The sequence below is a fragment of the Protomyctophum parallelum genome (assembly GCF_964188405.1).
Source record: "Protomyctophum parallelum genome assembly, chromosome: 9".
Taxonomy (NCBI): Eukaryota; Metazoa; Chordata; class Actinopteri; order Myctophiformes; family Myctophidae; genus Protomyctophum; species Protomyctophum parallelum.
Genome location: NC_139706.1, coordinates 48,576,191 through 48,596,280, shown reverse-complemented (window position 1 = coordinate 48,596,280; position 20,090 = coordinate 48,576,191). Strand labels below are relative to the sequence as shown.

At 44.0% G+C, this 20,090-nt stretch overlaps 1 protein-coding gene across 1 annotated transcript; it reads left to right on the top strand.

Annotated features, from left to right (window-relative positions):
* The first annotated feature begins 6,198 nt into the window (after window positions 1-6,198).
* LOC310864733 (uncharacterized protein) lies at window positions 6,199-13,981 on the top strand. Its single transcript, XM_083773457.1, has 2 exons — window positions 6,199-6,315; window positions 10,206-13,981. Exons 1-2 carry the CDS (start codon window positions 6,262-6,264, stop codon window positions 11,631-11,633), a joined length of 1,482 nt encoding a protein of 493 aa, XP_083629583.1. The 5' UTR covers window positions 6,199-6,261; the 3' UTR covers window positions 11,634-13,981.
* The last annotated feature ends 6,109 nt before the right edge of the window (window positions 13,982-20,090 follow it).

The following is a 20,090-nucleotide window of genomic DNA, read 5'->3' as shown; positions in this document are numbered from 1 at the left end:
ATTCTCACAAACGTATCACGCGGCGATGTGTTGTGATTTATTTTTATTTTTGGGTGCGCACAACCAAGTATAGCCTAGAATAAATCAGGCAGTATCGACCACAGTCAAACTTCCTTCCACTTTCCTATAGGCCAACACCCCCCCCCCATCTCACTCTATAGCAGCCCCCCCCCCCCTCCTCCAGTGGGTGTGTGTGTGTGTGTGTGTGTGTGTGTGTGTGTGTGTGTAGGGGGTTGGGCATAGCATTGAGGAGAGCAGGCCTTTAGCTAGCCTCCATAGGTCCTCCAGCTCAGCTGGAATCAGCCATATAGAAAAAGAACTCTCTCTCTCCTTCACTATGTTTTTCTTCATTCCCTTCCCCCCCTCACCATAAAGCCTCTCTCTCTCTCTCTCTCTCTCTCTCTCTCGGTCTTCAACTCATTAATGCTCCGTAATCTCTTATTGGACGCCGTGTGGGAGCCGCAGCTGGTTTAATGGGGTAAACTCGAGCTCACCACTCCAGCTACTAAATTGTTTGTTTGTGGATGAAGTAGATAAAAGTTTTGTTTACCGAGCCAAACTAACAGAGGGGTCTGTTGTTTACCTCGGACCACTAATGCTGTGGACATGTCACACTAATGGCATGTTCAGTTGTTCACAGTGTTGTCATCAGAAGATCCCCATGCACCCCCCCCCCCCCCCCCCCCGCGCGCACACACCCACGCACCCACCCCCACACGCATGCACACCCACGCACGCACGCATACATGCATGCACATCGGGGATGCATTATTTTAGAGGCCATGCACCCCCCTCCCCTTTCCCCGGGAAGCCAAGCCAGGGAATGTGATCTATTATAAGAAGCACAACAGTCATAACATGGCTGGATGAGGTGACCCTGACTCTTTAGGCATGGCCTATCATTACATCATAGTGGGGGTTGGATGCGTGCGCGCACACGCACACACACACACGCACACACGCACACACACACACACACACACACACACACACACACACACACACACACACACACACACACACAGTCACACACACACAATGAAGTAACCACTTGGTTGGGCCAAGACAAAGCTTTTCTCAAGGTTTTGTTTTCAGCTGAAGTCATGTAGCTAAGAGGGTTTACTTTAGACTCAGCTATAAGACCAGGCCTCTGGGCATACAGGTGCTTAACACACACACTGGTTGGTTCTTGTTCCTAAAGCTGGGGCAGTCGACTCAACAGTTAGTTGTCGTTTTTGCTGTTGTTGTGGTTTTTGTTTTGCAACAAACTGATCACTGATCAGTTTGTGGCCTATGTTGTTGTTGGCCCAGGCGGTGTTGAACACACCATGTTTTAGGAGTGTGTCTGTAAAGCCCAACGTACATCCGGGTGCGCAGCCACGCGGCACAGCTAGGCGTTGCCGCGCGGCAACGCCTGGAAAATAGAACGGTGGCGTATCGGAGCGTCAGGTGAGGCGTGAAACGCGCGTCGGACGGAGCCGGTGTGGGATAGGTTCATTGAAAATAACGGAGGCGGCTGTTTTGACGCGCGACGTTCGCAGACGGTGTGTGACAGACAGACAGGCAGGCAGGCAGACAGACAGACAGACAGACAGACAGACAGACAGACAGACAGACAGACAGACAGACAGACAGACAGACAGACAGACAGACAGACAGAGGCACAGAGTGTCAGGAGAAGTTGTCATGTCTCTGCTCAGGGGTGGAATCTTTGACACCTTCACTTTTAGAATCAAAGACTTTCTCCCTCAATTCAATTTAGGTTAGATTTATGGGCATGAGAAAACATACGTTTACATTATCGCCAGAGCCAGGTGTGAAATATAACAGTCAAAACTAAGACATGTTTATGCAATTACAAGGGACTAAACAAATGTGTAAACAGAGAGCTGTGTCTCATAGCAGCTTACCAAAACTAAATGAAAACAAAATGCATTTGCTGTTAGTTAGTTAGCTAGTGAAGCATTTGAAACAAACAGCGTATATAAAACCTTTTGAGACCAAAAGCAGCATGTTTTATGTATTTGAAATAGCACACACATACCGGCAGTAGGAGTTTTAGGGTAGTAGCAATTAAGGTATAGTTGCTCCGTTCATAGTATTAACTGGATTTGGCTCTCAGTTGATCTACAAGCAGGTTGGGCAACTGGCAGCCCGGGGGCCACCTTCACTTAATGTGGCCCTCAGGTTAATGTCAGAATACTGATAATATCGGTTTCAGCTGTTTACAATTCCACAACATGCAAACATGACCCGCTTTAATTACTTCAGTCTAAATTAGTAGCTCAGTGCTCAACACACGTATAATTAAAGGCATTTGAAATTACATAAAAATAATTAATTTTCAGGATTCCAATTCAAAAATAACAAAATATAATGCAAGATTTAAATTCAAATATAGCAAAAATAGCCAATCTACAAGCTCAAAACGCGTCGCAGAGCTTGTAGATCGGCTATCTTTGCTATACGACAGTAATATATGGCCCTTGGGCCCTCTCCATCGTCAAAGTTGCCCACCCCTGATCTACAGTATACCTGAAACATAAGAACAATTAGCCACATATTACTAACTAAGAATAAATATACTGACAATTTCGTCAACAAATAAAAACTAGACTAAAATGTTAGGAAGGGACTAGTGGACAAGAGATCCAGTATAAGTCATTTTACACTTGGTTGCATGAGTTGTGAGCTTGTAGATCGGCTATTTTCAGCAAGTGTAGAATAAGTAATTATGACGGCAACAAGGCCCGCAAAAATACATTTTAGTCGACTAAATCACCTGTAGATTTAGTCGACTAAAATCGTATGACATTTAGTCGACTAAAACTAGACTAACACTAATATATTCCAGGTGACTAAAATGTGACTAAAACTAAGTGAAAACTATTCAGGAGACTATACGACTAAAACTAAAACTAAAACTAAATTTGCTGCCAAAAACAACACTAGTGCTATATGCCGAGGAACAAATCCCACCCATTTGTTTATTATCATGAGCACCAATTATAATGAAGACAGCTTAGGTGTGTTTATTCTGACGTGACACCTGAGTTCATCTCACCTTGTTGTTATCTTATCAGTTTACCTCCATGTTTCCGTCTCATTCATTATGTGTGTCTCGCTGCCTTGTTTACCCGACTCCTGGTCATCTGGGATTCTCTTCCTGTTGGTCTCTCCCTTATTTGTCTACCTACTTATTCTCTATCTTAAGCTGTCAGTAATTCCTGTCTGTCTTTAACCATAAGCAGGTCAGGTGCTACTTTTCCACCATGCTTTAATTCAATAGCTTATGTAGGAGTTTCCCTTAAAGATCAACAGTTATCACACAGGGATGCCATTGCTGCATGTGAGCTCAAATTATATAGGCCTACAACTATTTGTGCATTTCATTGGTGATATTCATTGTACACATTATACATACATTATACTACAATTTGCAATGTTTGCAACACGAGCAAATATGTCAGCGTGAGGATCGGCCGATATTCTCTTGTGTGAAGTGAACTACTTAACTGAGTGCTTGCTTCTCCTGTCTTCAAGCAACTACTAGATTCAACATATTAATTGTATATGTGCCGCTAGCTGTTTGTTAGCATGAATGTAGTTAACCTGTGCCACCCTTAGAGTATATATGAATAGAGACGGCACCCGAGTTCTCCTTCCGTCCACTTGCATTGAGTTGCTCAAAAGCGCATGAGGCGATTTCACTCCTCCTTCCGGGTATAGGAACAGAGTGCATTCTGGGATGGATTTGCCCCAAACACATGAACACGCTGGCCGTTGACAATCAAGTACAAGAGAATGGCAGATTTATTGGCACGCGTGACAGTAACTTGTAACTTTAATTTTTGTATTAGAGGCAAACTAATAAACTAAACTAAACTGGTGCCGTTAAATATTATTATACTAAATACTATCATACTAAAAAAGATAAAGATCAGGGGAAAAGAGTCACATTTATTACAAGAACTTTTTACACTACAATAATGTTTCAAGTTTACACAAATAAACAGGCCAACGGCATAAACAATACTAGTTTGCCTCTTCTACAAAAATAAAAGTTGCTGTCTGTCGCTCGTTCCAAGCTGTCATTCTCTTGTATTATTTAACCTCGCGGCAGACTATCCAGCATGTATCCTCCACCTCGGAGGAAGCTCTGGTAAGGCAGTGTCGCTATAGGCCAATCAGAGGCAGGCGGGGCGTTACCATGGCTATGCTTGGACGTAGAATAGATATATGCTGTGCCACCATCAGCGTTCACTTTATGAGGAGATTCCACCCCCCCTGCCAGCCCCATATAGGCCTAAACACACTCCATACACTGGCTCAGCGAGTCTATGAGTGTTTTCCGTGCAAAACTAATGCTTGGAATGGATTCAGAATCATGAAAAACGTACCCCTGGTTTGACACGTCACATGATGCTACTTGAAGCACAGTGTTGTTTTCGTCGACTAAAACTAAGTCGAAAAATGTTCGTCGACTACCTTTTTTCACTGACGAAAACTAAATGGAAACTAAATGAAAACTAAGCCACGATGACTAAAACTAAGACTATATATACTGACAATTTCGTCGACAAATACAAACTAGACTAAAATGTTAGGAAGGGACTAGTGGACAAGAGATCCAGTATAAGTCATTTTACACTTGGTTGCATGCTGGAAATAGCCGATCTACAAGCTCACAACGCGTCGGTAAGTGTTTACACTTCAGCAAGTGTAAAAAAACACTCATTACGACGGCATCAAGACCCGCCTAAATACATTTTAGTCGACTAAATCAACTGTACATTTAGTCGACTAAAATCTTATGACATTTAGTCGACTAAAACTAGACTAAACACTAAGACATTCCAGGTGACTAAAATGTGACTAAAACTAAATGACGTTTCAGTCCAAAGACTATATATGACTAAAACTAAAATAGAAATTTGCTGCCAAAAACAACACTGTTGAAGCATAATGACATTTAGAACATGTTGCCTTATATTGGTTGTTGATGGGTCAAAAATGATCCTAGGGAGGTTGAATATAAACCCACCCCTTTTTCCCCCTCACTGTATATATGTTTCTTTTCCCTTCTCACCTCCTCTATGATAATTTCCTGTCTTGACTATATATAGCCTATAGTTGTGTAAATTCGTACGTCTCTAATTGTTTTGATGAATTGAAAATGGTGGGCCCTATTGTAAACAAGTGTAATGCATAATTATGGTATAGTCCACTCACAGTTAACAGTTGTTGTATTGAGTTGTACTTGAAATGTACTGTAATTCTGCAAACTGTTAATAAATCAATAAATCAATCAATCATTCAATCAAACCAATGTGGGATATGTTAGTAGACACCCTTACAAACACATTGGTGAAGATAATTCTTGGTAAGAAATGTATTCCCAGATTTGACATTATTATTAGAATATTCCCTGGCTATACTGGGGGGGGGGGCTTGTTCTTATTTCTACTCTTATGAAACCAAATGCTCACTTTCTGTTGCTGCTACTACAACAACACCTGAATTTCCCCCCAGGGGGCATAAATTAAAGTTCTGTCTGTCTGTCTGTCTGTCTGTCTGTCTGTCTGCCTGCCTGTCTGTCTGCCTGGCCTGCCTGTCTGTCTTATGTGCACAGCCACGTGACGCTGCAAACCAACCAGCCATGATCCCGCTGAATTTCTGATGTTGCATATCAGATCTCACCAACCCCTGTCACTCTCTCTCTCTCTGTCCCACGTTACTACAACAAACAAGAACACCTACTACGGCGCATCTGTTGTTGTGTGTTGAGATCAGATGATCCATCCACGCCTCACCCACACCCACCCACCCACCACCAAACCGCGGGACGAGGGGCGGGGCCTGAGCCACCAAACCGCGGGACGAGGGGCGGGGCCTCTGAGGAGTACTAGCATGGAAGTCCACTGATGCGTTTGTCTGAGAGCCAGCCAGCACCACGTGGTCGTGGGAGGGGAGGGGGCTTCCCAAGTTTTCCAATCCAATCCACAGCAGAGCACACACACACACATCTGTGAAAAGTTTTCTAATCCCCACTCTCAAGTCGTCGCAAGAAAGAAAGAAAGAAAGAAATCCCAAATGCCAGCCATTTAAGAATTGAGAGAAGCCAGTGCTGCCTGCCTGCCGTTGGTTGCTGCTGCTGGACTGGACTGGTTCTGGTTCTGGTGGAGAGAGGTGGTGACAGTCAGACAACACGACATCCTCCTTGACTTCCTTCCTTCCTTCCTAAAACTAGAAGATTATAAGATGCCGTCTTACCCGCACAGCCAGTTCGTGGACCTGGAGGAAATGATGTTGAAGGTAAAATTGAACTAAACTAAGCTTTAATTTAAGGAGAGATTGAAAGAAAAACCAACCGACAAGGAAAGTCAACCAAAAGTTTCTCGTAACTGTAGTATTAGTTAGTTGGTTTATAGTTACGACGGTCGCTTTCTCACTTCACTTTATAAGCACACTTTGATGCACTTTTTGGTATTAGCCCAACATTTATACATTTTCAATCTACGATAAAAAAAATGTCGATCATAAAAAAAAATCGATCATAAATAAATACGTCTTGGAAAATGTCAGAATCAATAAATTCATGATGGTCTAAAAATCTTGGGCTATACTTTTTGTACTTTTACTTCAAGCACACTTTGAATTCTGCACTTATGCTTGTAGCAGGGCAGGAGTGTTTCTCCATTGCTTGTATTGATACTTTTTTACTAAAGTTAAACACCTATAAACTGTATTATTATAAAGTATAGCATATACTCCCCCCCCCCCCCCTACCACTTGTTGTGGATCAGTTAACCCATTCTGACCTGAGATCAGATTAAAAAAAAATCTTCTATACATCCTGACATTTTTCTGAAAAAGCCATGTTTCTATGTCAGTATAGTTCTTCGAATTTTCAAAAAAAATAGCAGACCTACAAGCTCGTAGCGCGCCACGAGCTTGTAGATCTGCTATTTTTCAATAGCTAAAGCATAACATAATGCTACAGACAGACAGCCAGCAGCCAGCCTCATGCTGGTGGTGGTGGAGGAGGAGGCTAGATAAAGTTAGCTGAAACTCAGACCGTTCCTTCCTTCCTTCAAAACTTTTTTTTTTTTAAACCAGCCAGTTAACTTTAACTCATCGATGCATTATAACCGATAACCGTTAACTCCTCTCTCTCTTCGACATGGATTTCGGATCAAAAGACATCGTGATATTATAAGGTTGGTTCGGTGTTTCTGTTCAACAAGTGGGCGCGTTTTGGTGTCGCTTTGCTTTGTTGTTGTGATTCATTCCTCCACACACACACACACACACACACACACAACGGCAACGCGCCGCGGCCCAAACCGACCGACCCACACACTCACGTTCTATTCATTCATTTTTGTGCTTGTTGTTGTTGCCCAAGGTTAAGTAAAAGTTAGTTGATTGACTTAACGTTGTGTAAAAAAAAAAAAAGCCGTTTAAACGGGTGGGAAAAGTGGCGTCGGTTAAAACGTAGCTTTTTAAGCTAACTTTAGCGAGCATTCCGACACAAACACCACAAGGGACTTCCACATGTCAAACATGACACGATGCAGCTGCACAGTCTGTGCACGCTTTGCATCTTTCTCTCTGCGAGAAAGAAAGAAAGTCAGTCAGCAGCTTTTCGAGCGAGGCAGTAACTTTATTGCAGTTAATAGTGGGTCTTAAAAGTTATATTTGGTACCTTTTTTTTTGTTTTATTTGGACAATGTTGTTTTGATGAGTGACTGAGGAGCCACCATTAAAAAAAAAAAGGTACATTCTCAAACTTGCTTTTGTTGGCCTGGCTGATGCACACTTCTCTTCTCATAGCAGTTATAATGTTAACGGTTAATGCTATGGCACTATAGCATAGCAAAAACAATCGGGTTGGAAAGGGTCAGAACTATTATATTTAGGCTTGAAACATAACCTGCCTCAATTCTGTCACTACTTCTTGTCAAAATGTATAAACTCGTGTCTACAGTAACGGCCTACTATATGACCACCTGTGGGTTATATCCAACACAATAACTCTATGCCAGGAAGATAGCTTTGCGTTGTTGTGACTCACTGTGAGCTTGCTATGTACTATAGGGATGGTAGCCTAAGGGTCCATGTGGTTAAATCTGTCTATTTAGTGGACAAATGCTACATGAATTCCAAGGAACAAGCTGTTTTCTATAATAACTTGTTGAATTCTAAAAGGTCATTTTGTCTTGACCACAATGTTAAAAGTGTAATTTAGATACCTTGTTGTTTAGAGTAGACAGATGCTGTGTTGATGGTTCACAATGTACTGGATAGTGATTTTAAATTGTTGATAGTATATTGTGGACAAACGTGTCTGTGGCATGACTTGTCCATGTCCATACAGTGGTGGTCCCCAAACCTTTTCATGTCAGGGACCCTTAAATGGACACTAATTAGCCCACGGACCCCCATTTGTTATGCCAGTAACCCCCATAAGAGAAGATTTTTACGGCTCTAGCAGTGATTCTCATCCCGTTTAATTTCAAGGACCCCCTCCCAGTTTGACCTGCATTAGTCTACGGACCCCCATTTAACGGCGTTTCTATCTCTGGGACCCCAATTCATCTTTTAAAATCAATGTTAATTTAACTCTTGAGTGTACATTTGTAAACTTTCGGAGTTAGAGACCCATAGGGGTCCATTTGGTTCCAAACTATAATTTAGCTACTACTTTAGCTGGGGACCCCCTAGCACTCCCTCAGGGCTCAGGTACCCCTGGGGGTCTCCGGACCCCACTTTGGGAACTACTGCCATATACAGAACATGCATGCCCGGTGATGTAAATAGGGTTTCACTGTAATGGGTCCCGGGACCCAGAGGTGGTCTTTTAGATAGTCATATTTTGTCTTTTTTTTTTTTTTTTTTTTTTTTTTTTTTTTTTTTACAAATTCAACTCCCATTTCATCTAGTATCTAAATCTTCTAAAGAGTTATGCAAACAACAGTGCAAAGTGTAATGCAAACAAAGTAAAATGAAATAGTACAGTAGTGTGTCCATGGGACCCCCAGACAGGTCCATTTATCATTAATCTTTTGTGATTTTTGGGATGCACCCATTGCACCCTAAGCATCACTGCATGCCTAAAGACTGAGCCTGGACGAATCTGCCTGAGCCCCGTCTATTTTTAAACGCTTGGATTTTTATAATGGCCGGTGGATGATGTCAATCAATGTGACAATTCTTTTCACTGTCTCTTATAAGTGTCTATTACTGTCTTAAGTGAAGAAAAGTACAGAGATAGCCATGGAAATAATGATGATAATTTGTAATAATGATTACAAATTGCTCCATCGGCTTTCCTCTCAACTTTCCACTTAATCAAATGAAGTACAAAGGGTTGAGACCGTCCTAACCACTGGCACTTCTCTCCCTCTTTTAAAACACAGCCTGTGTTCTCCATCGTGTGTACTGGACTAGAATACTACTGTAAACACAGCCTGTGTTCTCCATCGTGTGTACTGGACTAGTATACTACTGTAAAACACAGCCTGTGTTCTCCATTGTGTGTACTGGACTAGTATACTACTGTAAACACAGCCTGTGTTCTCCATCGAGTGTACTGGACTAGTATACTACTGTAAACACAGCCTGTGTTCTCCATCGTGTGTACTAGACTAGTATACTACTGTATACACAGCCTGTGTTCTCCATCGAGTGTACTGGACTAGTATACTACTGTAAAACACAGCCTGTGTTCTCCATTGTGTGTACTGGACTAGTATACTACTGTAAACACAGCCTGTGTTCTCCATCGAGTGTACTGGACTAGTATACTACTGTAAAACACAGCCTGTGTTCTCCATCGTGTGTACTGGACTAGTATACTACTGTAAACACAGCCTGTGTTCTCCATCGTGTGTACTGGACTAGTATACTACTGTAAACACAGCCTGTGTTCTCCATCGAGTGTACTGGACTAGTATACTACTGTAGACAGCCTGTGTACTGGACTAGTATACTACAGGAAAATGTCTTATCACAAGCCGGCATGTTGACGCTTGCTTTAACTGTGATCCTAGTTTTACTGAGGCACTACAGACTACACTGTCTGCATTTGATGTGTATACATGGCATCATTGGCATGCTTGACTTGCTTATTGTAAATTGCTCTGGATAAAGTGCTAAACCCCCTAAATTGTAAAATGTATTTTCTGTTTTCTCTCTAACAGCAGCTACTGAGTCTGGAGCTGAGGGAGCAGAACGTGCCGCCGCCCTCTCCCAGCATGGTGACGAGAACGCCGAGCTACAACGGTCAGCCGCGCCACCCCGCCGCCGCGCTCTTCTCGTCCTCGTCTTCGTCTCTCTCCTCCGTCTCCCACCTGTCCGCGGACCAGTCGGACAGCATGTTCCTGGCCTCCAGCCTGCTGGGGCAGCAACAGCAACAGCAGCAGCCAGCCAGTCCCCAAACGCCCCGGCAGCAGCGCCCCTTGTCGGCCCAATGGCGAAAGCCCGACTTCTGGGCCGGCCGGTCCCTCAGCATGGTGGAGACCTCCACCACCAGCGGCGGTGTGGGCGGTGGCGTCGCCGCGTCCGACCTGGGCTGGCCCTGCGGCGTGGGCGACGACGCCCTCTTCTCCCAGTCCACCAATCCCATCGCGGCGCTGGGCGCGGGCTCCTCCCTGTCGTCGTCCTCCCTCGCCTCGCAGTTCTCCTCGGCCTCGTCGTCCACCTCCTCGTCGTCCTCGCGCTACAAGACGGAGCTCTGCCGCACGTTCGCCGAGAGCGGCACCTGCAAGTACGGCGGCAAGTGCCAGTTCGCCCACGGCTACGACGAGCTGCGGGACCTGAGCCGGCACCCCAAGTACAAGACGGAGCCGTGCCGCACGTTCCACACCATCGGCTTCTGCCCCTACGGCATCCGCTGCCACTTTGTCCACAACGACGAGGAGCAGGAGGACGAGAACTCCTCCTCCTCGTCCCCCATGATGTGCGGCGGTCCTCCGCCCCTGCCCGGCGGCACCATGTCGTTCCCGGTTCCCGGTTCGTTCCCGCCCGGCTCATTCCGTCCCCGCAGGCCCCCTCTGCTCCGGCAGAGTTTCAGCTTCGCCGGATTCCCCTCCCCTCCGCCGCCGCAGATGCTCCAGCCCACCGCCCCGCGCGCCCCGTCCTTCTCCTCCCGCTCGCCCTCCGTCTCGCCCACGTCCTGCGCCGACATCACGGAGCTCCTCGCCCGCGCCCTGCTGGGCATGGACGGCAACTTCGAGGCCTCGCCCGCCCTGCACTCCCAACAACACCACCACCACCACCACGCCGCGTCCCAGCAGCTGACCTGCCCGCTGCTGGAGCCGCTGCCTCCCCGCTTCCTGCCTTCCCCCGACTCGGGCTGCTCGCTGCTGGGCCTGTCCCCGGGCACCTCCCCGCCGCCGCCCCTGAGGCTGAGTCCCGGGGCTCCTCCGGGGGCGGGGGCGTACGCGGCGGCGACGGGACCCCTCATGGGCGCCCGCTCCCTCTCCCACACCTCCCTGAACGACGGGGATCACGACGGCGGCAGCGGGAGCTCGGACAGTTCGCTCAGCAGCTCGGAGTCCGCCAGGCGCCTGGCCGTGTTCAGTCAGCTCTCGGTCCCCGGCGAGGACGCTACTGGGTTCTGCCTGTAAAAAAAGGTTCAGAGATGGGACACGCCATTTAGCCTGGATAACCCTCCATTCATTAGACATTCACACAGCCCCCCCTGGGCTGGCACGGGACGGTCCAGGCAAGATGCCTGTGGGTGTAAATAAAGACTAGCTGTATCATTGCCTGTGTTGTTGTGCTCATCGGGGAGCCGAGAACAAAATTGGGACCATAGAGATTTCACATGTTCTGTGACGGAAACCCAAACTGTGAACCGCTGATGAGAGATGATGATGACACAGTGTTTTTTTTTGCGGGAGAGTTCGCGAAGTGTTTATCAAAGAAAAAAGCCTTATCAACAAAGATAAAGTAGTTCTGGCAGTATTGTATAATAAGACAGTGTTGTAGCTGGGCAGAGATTGTGTCGAGATATTATTATAGTAGGTTGGAGATGCCTCTCTCTTTATCAGGACAAAGATTTAGTAAGAAATCAAATGGTATATGAAGACAGATTATTGTAGTAGACAAAGATTGTAATCACAGTGTGATTGGGCCCCCCCTGTGCCTCCTAGTTTGAATCCAACCACACCCCAGTCACACTGAGAGAAATTGTGAAATCATCTGAAGACTGTGACAAAAGCCAAAGATGTAAAGCTGTACCCTTTTCGCCAAGCCCACAGCCTTAGACTACGGTTAGAGAAACGCACAATGTAACTTTTTTCTTTCCTTATATTTTATTCTGACATTGTTTATTTTCCCCTTCAAAATTAACTTTACACAGCAATTTTCTTTTGATAAGCTGGACATTTTCTTGTATATCTTTTATTACATAACTGTACTAATGTAATGGCAAATGATGGTGTCACAACGCCAAAGTGTTGATACAGACTTTTGAGTACAGTTAGTCAAATGCACAATGACTTATTTTTGCCTCCTTTTTCCATTTAACTTAACTCGGCAATCTGTGATACCAGTAACTAGTAAGCTGTTTTGTTTTTGCACAACTGTACTGTTGGTGAATGACTGTTGCGTGACCAAATTGGCAACCTTTTTCTTTCCAAAAACAAGCCTTAGACTACAGTTAGACAAATGCACAATGTGAGTATTATTATTTTTTTGTCTTTCACAGCATTTATTTTCTTTTTTTTAAGCTGGTGAACTTTTTTTATTCCAGAACTTTACTAATGTATTGTGAACGACCAAAATTGACATTTCAAACCCCCAACAACGTCAAAGTCATTCAATGGAGCTTTAATTGGCGTTCGATTAGCCTTAAAGATGTTTTTTTAGGTTGAAGTGGCCTCAGGTGATGTGCCTTGAACCTAAACGTTGGGAGTTTTAAACAAAGTGCCTGAAGTGTAATTTAAGCAGGCTCGGTGACCGTGTTTGTTCTGAGATGATTAGGTCTGGTTCTTCCAGAGTCATCTCTCTCCTAATTCATACTTTGTCGTACGATGGCGCGCGCGGAAATAGCAGACGTACAAGCAGACTGCGAGCCTACATTGTGAGTTTGTAGGGCGGCCATTGGCACGGATCGCCGTTGAGCGACAATTGAGCATAAATTAGGCTTCGAAAAGGAAGCTGGTAAACTTGTAGTGTTGTGTTCTCCTGGGTTTTAACGGTGTGTGTGTGTGTGTGTGCGTGTTGACAGGCCCAATAGAGGTCCTCTAGTAGTTTTTTTGTTTTGTTTTTGTTTTTCTATTCCATGTTTGGGTTAAAACCGTCTCCAAACTGAAAAACCAAATCACCAACCCCTTTACGCAGCAGAATCCTTGACGGCAAAGTGTCACTTTTTTCTAACACTAAATGTTGTCCTTTTTTCTCTACTAACTAGACCAGAGTTCCATAAAACTGGGAAGGTTTACAAGTCAGATGGGGTTGATGAATATAATTTTTTGTCCTTTTCTTTTCTTTTTTTAAAAATTGCCAGGCACTTGGACGGTCTTGATCACAAGCGTTTCTTTTCTAAAGCCAAGTGCCCCGGTCTTACTGAAACAGACTCCAGACTACTGTAGTACTTTAGGATACTGTAGTACTTTGTTAGGATACTGTAGTACTTTAGGATACTGCGGTAGTCGGAGAATGTACCTTTATATAGCGATGTTAGAAGTTATGTAGTTGTGTGTGTTATTTGACTTTAGTTGGTGCTGAGAAAGAGAGATGTGCTCTGCTGTTTATTTAGTGGTCTCATCGACATGTTTCAGGACGTTCGTCAAAAAGTGTTTTTTTGTAGGGGATAATCTTTAGTAACTTAATTTTGTTTAGTAAATTAATTTGTTTAATTTATTTTAACATATTTATAGAGGACTTTGGGCTGTTTGATGTTTGTATCAAGTTTAATATATTTGATATTTCCTCTTGCGTGTTTTGTAACGGAAATAAACTTTTTTTCTTAAACTGATTTGCTGGTTTGTTTTTTCCTGTGCTGATATTTGGGTCTCATTTAGTTCTGTTCATACCGGGTAGCACACTGTTCATACCGGGTAGCACACTGTTCATACCGGGTAGCACACTGTTCATACCGGGTAGCACACTGTTCATACCGGGTAGCACACTGGGCAAGACCTACGCTGTAGAGAAGTTGTTCCCATACGTTTTCGACGACCCCCAAATTGACAGCAAATACCCCGAGGACCCCATTTGTAAAGGTAAGCCAGGGACACCATGAGAGATTTTTATTACGGCTCTAGCAGCGATTCTTCATTTGGACATGCATTAGTCTACGGTCCCCCATTTTTAATGGCATTTTTATGCCGGGACCCCAATTTATATCGTAAAATCTAAGTTGATTTAACTCAAGAGTGTACAAATGCCATTTGGTTCCATTTGTACACTCTTGTGTTACAGACCCATTAAGGTCCATTTGGTTCTTAACTACCATTTAGCTGGAGCCCCTGGAACTCACTCAAGGACCCATGGGGGTCCCCGGACCCCCACTGTGTACTAGAGTGTTTTGGCGGAAGTTGAGGCTTTACATTCTTACATTCTCCGTGAATTGAAACAAGAACTGCATCTGACGGATGTTCTGGCCGCCTCGACACTTTCACCGAGTGCCTGACACTCTCTGCCTTAGGTTGTGACCAGGCTTTTCTCTCAGTCTTATAGGTTGTGACCAGGCTTTTCTCTCTATCTTATAGGTTGTGACCAGGCTTTTCTCTCTGCCTTAGGTTGTGACCAGGCTTTTCTCTCTGCCTTAGGTTGTGACCAGGCTTTTCTCTCTGTCTTATAGGTTGTGACCAGGCTTTTCCCTCTGCCTTAGGTTGTGACCAGGCTTTTCTCTCTGTCTTATAGGTTGTGACCAGGCTTTTCTCTGTCTTAGGTTGTGACCAGGCTTTTCTCTGTCTTAGGTTGTGACCAGGCTTTTCTCTCTACCTTAGGTTGTGACCAGGCTTTTCTCTGTCTTATAGGTTGTGACCAGGCTTTTCTCTCTGTCTTATAGGTTGTGACCAGGCTTTTCTCTGTCTTAGGTTGTGACCAGGCTTTTCTCTGTCTTAGGTTGTGACCAGGCTTTTCTCTGTCTTATAGGTTGTGACCAGGCTTTTCTCTCTGTCTTATCTTATAGGTTGTGACCAGGCTTTTCTCTCTGTCTTATAGGTTGTGACCAGGCTTTTCTCTCTGCCTTAGGTTGTGACCAGGCTTTTCTCTCTGTCTTATAGGTTGTGACCAGGCTTTTCTCTCTGTCTTATAGGTTGTGACCAGGCTTTTCTCTCAGTCTTATAGGTTGTGACCAGGCTTTTCTCTCTGCCTTAGGTTGTGACCAGGCTTTTCTCTCAGTCTTATAGGTTGTGACCAGGCTTTTCTCTGTCTTATAGGTTGTGACCAGGCGTTTCTCTGTCTTAGGTTCTGACCAGGCTTTTCTCTCTGCCTTAGGTTGTGACCAGGCTTTTCTCTCTGCCTTAGGTTGTGACCAGGCTTTTCTCTGTCTTATAGGTTGTGACCAGGCTTTTCTCTCTGTCTTATCTTATAGGTTGTGACCAGGCTTTTCTCTCTGCCTTAGGTTGTGACCAGGCTTTTCTCTGTCTTATAGGTTGTGACCAGGCTTTTCTCTCTGTCTTATAGGTTGTGACCAGGCTTTTCTCTCTGTCTTATAGGTTGTGACCAGGCTTTTCTCTGTCTTAGGTTCTGACCAGGCTTTTCTCTCTGTCTTATAGGTTGTGACCAGGCTTTTCTCTCTGCCTTAGGTTGTGACCAGGCTTTTCTCTCTGTCTTATAGGTTGTGACCAGGCGTTTCTCTCTGCCTTAGGTTAACTTGTGACCAGGCTTTCCTCTTCGCAGATGATGAGCGAGGCTGGGGCCGAGGCTACTCTAGTTGGGTCTGACGGAAATGTTGAATCCAATAATACATGGACTCTGGGAGCTTAAAGAATACGGTGAGCGGACATCCTACCTTCTTTCTGTATGTATACGTTTTTTGTTCAGCACCCGTCATTTCTTTTCTGAGAGATTTTACTCTAGCCCATTTTGGGGGGGAACCCCTTTTGGTGTTTTAAGCATTATGTTATACTTTAGCTATTGAAAAATAGAAGATCTACAAGCTCATGAGATTGTAGATCTGCTATTTTTTAAGCATCGTGAACATGTGGCGCAAATCTTTGAATATTCTTTCAGAGTGAACGTTTTTTAACTCAAATCTTTGCTTCTGGGAGGGTCCCTGGAACAACATATTTTCAGATAGGGGTCCGCAGCCAAATACAGATAATTCTGGGGGTCCTTGACATGAAAAAGGTTGAGCACCACATGAGTTTTTCAGAAAACTGTCAGGATTTAGAAGACGTTAGAAGATTTGTAGAATCATCTCGGGTCTAAATGGGCTAGTAGTCTCTAGTTTTAAAAATCGCTCCAGTCTACGTCACAAGTTGCTGAGTTAAACTAGTTAAACTTGGCAGTTAGTGCTAGGTGTGAACGCTCCCTATAAAAACTAAAATATAACTCTGGTGTATGTATACACATTCCTATACACGTTATTGCCTCACATTGTGAATCCAAATGGTCGTTATGTAATACACTGACTATTATGTACCCTGTCATACATTACACACCCCATTATGTCTTGATTTGCATGAATTGTGGCAATACATTTAATTGGAACCTTGTATTGAGATTGGGTGACAGGAATACCTGTGATTTAAACTGTTGGATAAAGTACTATAGCAATTTGTTTTAGGTAAAAGTATCATTACTGAGGCCTGGGCCGTGGCTCAGCGGTCCAGGCACCTTGGCTGGTAAATCCAGTCTGGCAGTGTGCCGCGGGTTCGACTCCCGATCCCGACAAACCTTTACTCCCCCCTCATCTCTCTCCCCATTTCCTGTCAGCCTACTGTCTGTCCCTCCATAAAAGAATTAATAAAATAAAGGCCGAAGCCGCAAAAAAAAAAAAAACGTCTCAATACTCCAATGTAGAAATGCCATTAACCAATTCTGACCTGAGATCAGATTCATATGAGGTTTCCACTGGACACACACTGCATGGTCTGATTAACCCATTCTGACCTGAGATCAGATTCTAAAAATGTCAGTCGTTCTTCTGGCGCGATATGAGCTTGTAGATCTGCTATTTTTCAATAGCTAAAGCATACGTAACATGATGCCAACACCAAAATGGGTGCCCGGTCAGAATGGGTTGAAAGTATAAGTCTGGAAGTAGAAATGTACTTAAGTAAAAGTACAAAAGTATTGGTATGTCCCGTTGCACAAGTTTTCAAATGCATACGTTTTTCAAATGCTTGTAGACTAAAACATAACATAATGATAATGTACAGTTTGTGTCCATTGTTTATTCTGCATTCCAGCCACGACGGAACCACCATTTGACGAGATATTGTTGTTGTTCTTGCATATGTTTTTTTTTTGCAATTCCATGCTGTACTGATGTTGGTATACCGTTAGGAGATAAAAATAACAATTATTCTACATGCTATAATTCTGTTGACTTTCCTGTAAATTAAGTAATGCACATGATTAACAATAATGTAACTCTTCAGAGAGCGTCGAATGAAACCAACGGGTCCATTTAGGTTTCATTTGACGCTCTCAAGCGTTAAAGGAGAATTCCATGCTAGAATGCCTTCTTATCTTTCTTACCTTTCTTTGTAGTTGTTACGTCCCCACCAAAGAGGTCCAGGTGTTTTTTTGTGCAAAAACTCCTTATTGACTATTTTCCCTACCATAAGCCCTCAATGAATTGCATTGCATTGAATGGGAATTGAATGGGGCTATGGGGTGTTATGCTAGTTCGCTTATTTCCATCGAAAGAAATAGTAAAGTGAGCCGCTTGGGATATTATTTACATTATGAAGAGAGGATATATACAAAGAAATTATAATTTTAGCGATGGAAATAAGCGAATTAGCACAACACCCCATAGCCCCATTCAATTCTCATTCAATTCAATGCAATTAATTTAGGGCTTATAATAGGGGAAATATAGCCAATAAGGAGCTTTTGCACAAAATAACACCTGGACCTCTTTGGTGGGGACGTAACGACTACAAAGAAAGGTAAGAAAGCCTTTTAGTATGGAATTCTCCTTTAAGGATCTATAAGGGTCCATTTGGTTACCGACTCTCCAGCATAATTTAGCGGGGGGACCACCTGGAAACCCCCCTCGAGGACCACTGGTGGTCCCCGGACCACTGGTTTAGAGCCACTGACCACTGGTGGTCCCCGGACCACTGGTTGAGAGCCACTGACCACTGATGGTCCCCGGACCACTGGTTGAGAGCCACTGACCACTGGTGGTCCCCGGACCACTGGTGGTCCCCGGACCACTGGTTGAGAGCCACGGACCACTGGTGGTCCCCGGACCACTGGTTGAGAGCCACTGACCACTGGTGGTCCCCGGACCACTGGTTGAGAGCCACGGACCACTGGTGGTCCCCGGACCACTGGTTGAGAGAGCCAATAACTGACCTATAATGACATGCCTAACGTAGTGATGCCAGGTTGAGAGTAGCTAAGCTGCAAACACACACACACATACACACACACACACACACACACACACACACACACACACACACACACACACACACACACACACACACACCCCCCAGTGAGTGTCCACCGAAGCGTGGCCCTCCACTTGTGTTGCCATGGCGATGAGATTTCATATGGAGATAAGAAGTCCTTTGTTTGGGGGGATTTGGGGGGATTCCCCCAGCCTTCTTCTTCCACCGTCCTCCATCCATACATCCATGTTCTGGCTTTCATCCGTCCATCATTATGCCTTCATCCTCATTGTTTCTCCTTCAATTACCCCCCCCCCCCCCTCCCCCCCAGGCCCCTCCTTTCCCACTGTAAGTCCAGCTGAAGGCCCCTGAAGCAGTATACGCTCTAATGTCATTATGCAAATGCCCTCAAGTCGACTATTCAACTGAGTAAATCCACTAATGGCTGACCTTGTTGGTACTATAGTAGTTGATAAGAAAACTAAACTAAACTATTTTCCCGGCCTATATACCAGTGTTGTTTTCGTCGACTAAAACTAAGACGAAAAATGTTCGTCGACTACCTTTTTTCACTGACGAAAAGTAAATGGAAACTAAATGAAGAATAAGATATGATGACTAAAACTAAGACTACATATATTGACAATTTCGTCAACAGATAAAAACTAGACTAAAATGCTAGGAAGGGACTAGTGGACAAGAGATCCAGTATAAGTCATTTTGCACATGGTTGCATGCTGAAAATAGCTGATCTACAAGCTCACAAGCTCTCGTTGTGAGCTTGTAGATCGGCTATTTTCAGCAAGTGTAAAAACACTCATTAAGACGGCATCAAGACCCGCCAAAATACATTTTAGTCAACTAAATCAACTGTAGATTTAGTCGACTAAAATCTTATGACATTTAGTCGACTAAAACTAGACTAACACTAAGACTTCCCAGGTGACTAAAATGTGACTAAAACTAAATGAAGTTTCAGTCCAAAGACTATGACTAAACTAAAATAGAAATTTGCTGCCAAAAACAACACTGCTATATACCGGTACAACGTTTTTGTATATAGGCCTCAAGATCAGATAGAATGCTACATTATAGTCAACGATGTACACAGTTTTTAAATGTACAAAAAAAAGGAGAAAAAAAAAGAAAAGCTTTTTTTTTTACATAATAGGTTTGACCTGAGACCAGATTCTATAAATGTCTTCTACCTCCTGACAGTTTTCAGAAAAAGCTATGTTTCTATGTCAGTCGTTCTTCGATTTTTTTCAAAAATAGCAGATCTACAAGCTCGTAGCGCGCCACTCGGTGGCGCGCTATGAGCTTGTAGATCCGCTATTTTTCAACAGCTAAAGCATAACATGATGCTAACACCAAAAGGGGTCCCCGCCTAAAATGGGAGTTAAACAACTAGTCTACTAGTAAACTAGGCAACTAGTCAACTAGTTAAAAAGCCCTTCACATGCTCTCTCGTTGTTGTTGCCGAGCCACAGGTGTAAATACTAACTTATTCTTACGACCACTTTAACCCTCTATATTTGTAGTAAAACGGACCTT

Bases quoted from the DNA above. Each gene is read 5' to 3' on its own strand.
- LOC310864733 (XM_083773457.1), top strand. From the start codon at position 6,262: ATGCCGTCTTACCCGCACAGCCAGTTCGTGGACCTGGAGGAAATGATG. The intron at 6,316-10,205 runs GTAAAATTGAAC...TCTCTCTAACAG, and splicing joins TGGAGGAAATGATGTTGAAG to CAGCTACTGAGTCTGGAGCT.